General features: G+C 53.0%; 1 protein-coding gene across 1 annotated transcript; it reads left to right on the top strand.

The window, feature by feature from the left end:
- Nucleotides 1-3: 3 nt before the first annotated feature.
- On the top strand, nt 4-345 carry LOC103399792 (signal recognition particle 19 kDa protein-like; the record flags this gene model as incomplete). Its single annotated transcript, XM_008338414.3, has 2 exons — nt 4-118; nt 213-345. Coding segments are annotated over 2 exons (243 nt in total), but the record flags the coding sequence as incomplete, so codon positions are not given.
- Between the last annotated feature and the right edge of the window lie 6 nt (nt 346-351).

Raw genomic sequence — 351 nt, forward strand, 5'->3', positions numbered from 1 at the left:
TTTTTTCAGAACAAAATGCATCCCAGAGAGTGGAACAGAGACGCCCAGTTCAGAGGTCGCGTCAGAATCCAGCTGAAGCAGGAGGACGGCGCCCTCTGTCAGGACAAGTTCCGCTCCCGTACGTCCTTCATTCCGCCGTGTCCCAAACTCTGGTTTACGCTCGTTCCTGTTTGACCCTGACCCTTATTTTTTATCTCCTTCCCTCCCTCCAGGTAAAGACGTGATGCTGTACGTCGCCGAGATGATCCCCAAACTGAAGACTCGGACTCAGAAAGGCGGCGCAGACACGGGCTCCCAGCAGGGGGAGGGAGGAAAGAAGAGCAAGAAGAAGAAGAAGTAGAGGATTTTATT

The sequence above is a fragment of the Cynoglossus semilaevis genome, unplaced genomic scaffold (assembly GCF_000523025.1).
Source record: "Cynoglossus semilaevis isolate Cse_v1.0 unplaced genomic scaffold, Cse_v1.0 C18601612, whole genome shotgun sequence".
Lineage (NCBI taxonomy): Eukaryota > Metazoa > Chordata > Actinopteri > Pleuronectiformes > Cynoglossidae > Cynoglossus > Cynoglossus semilaevis.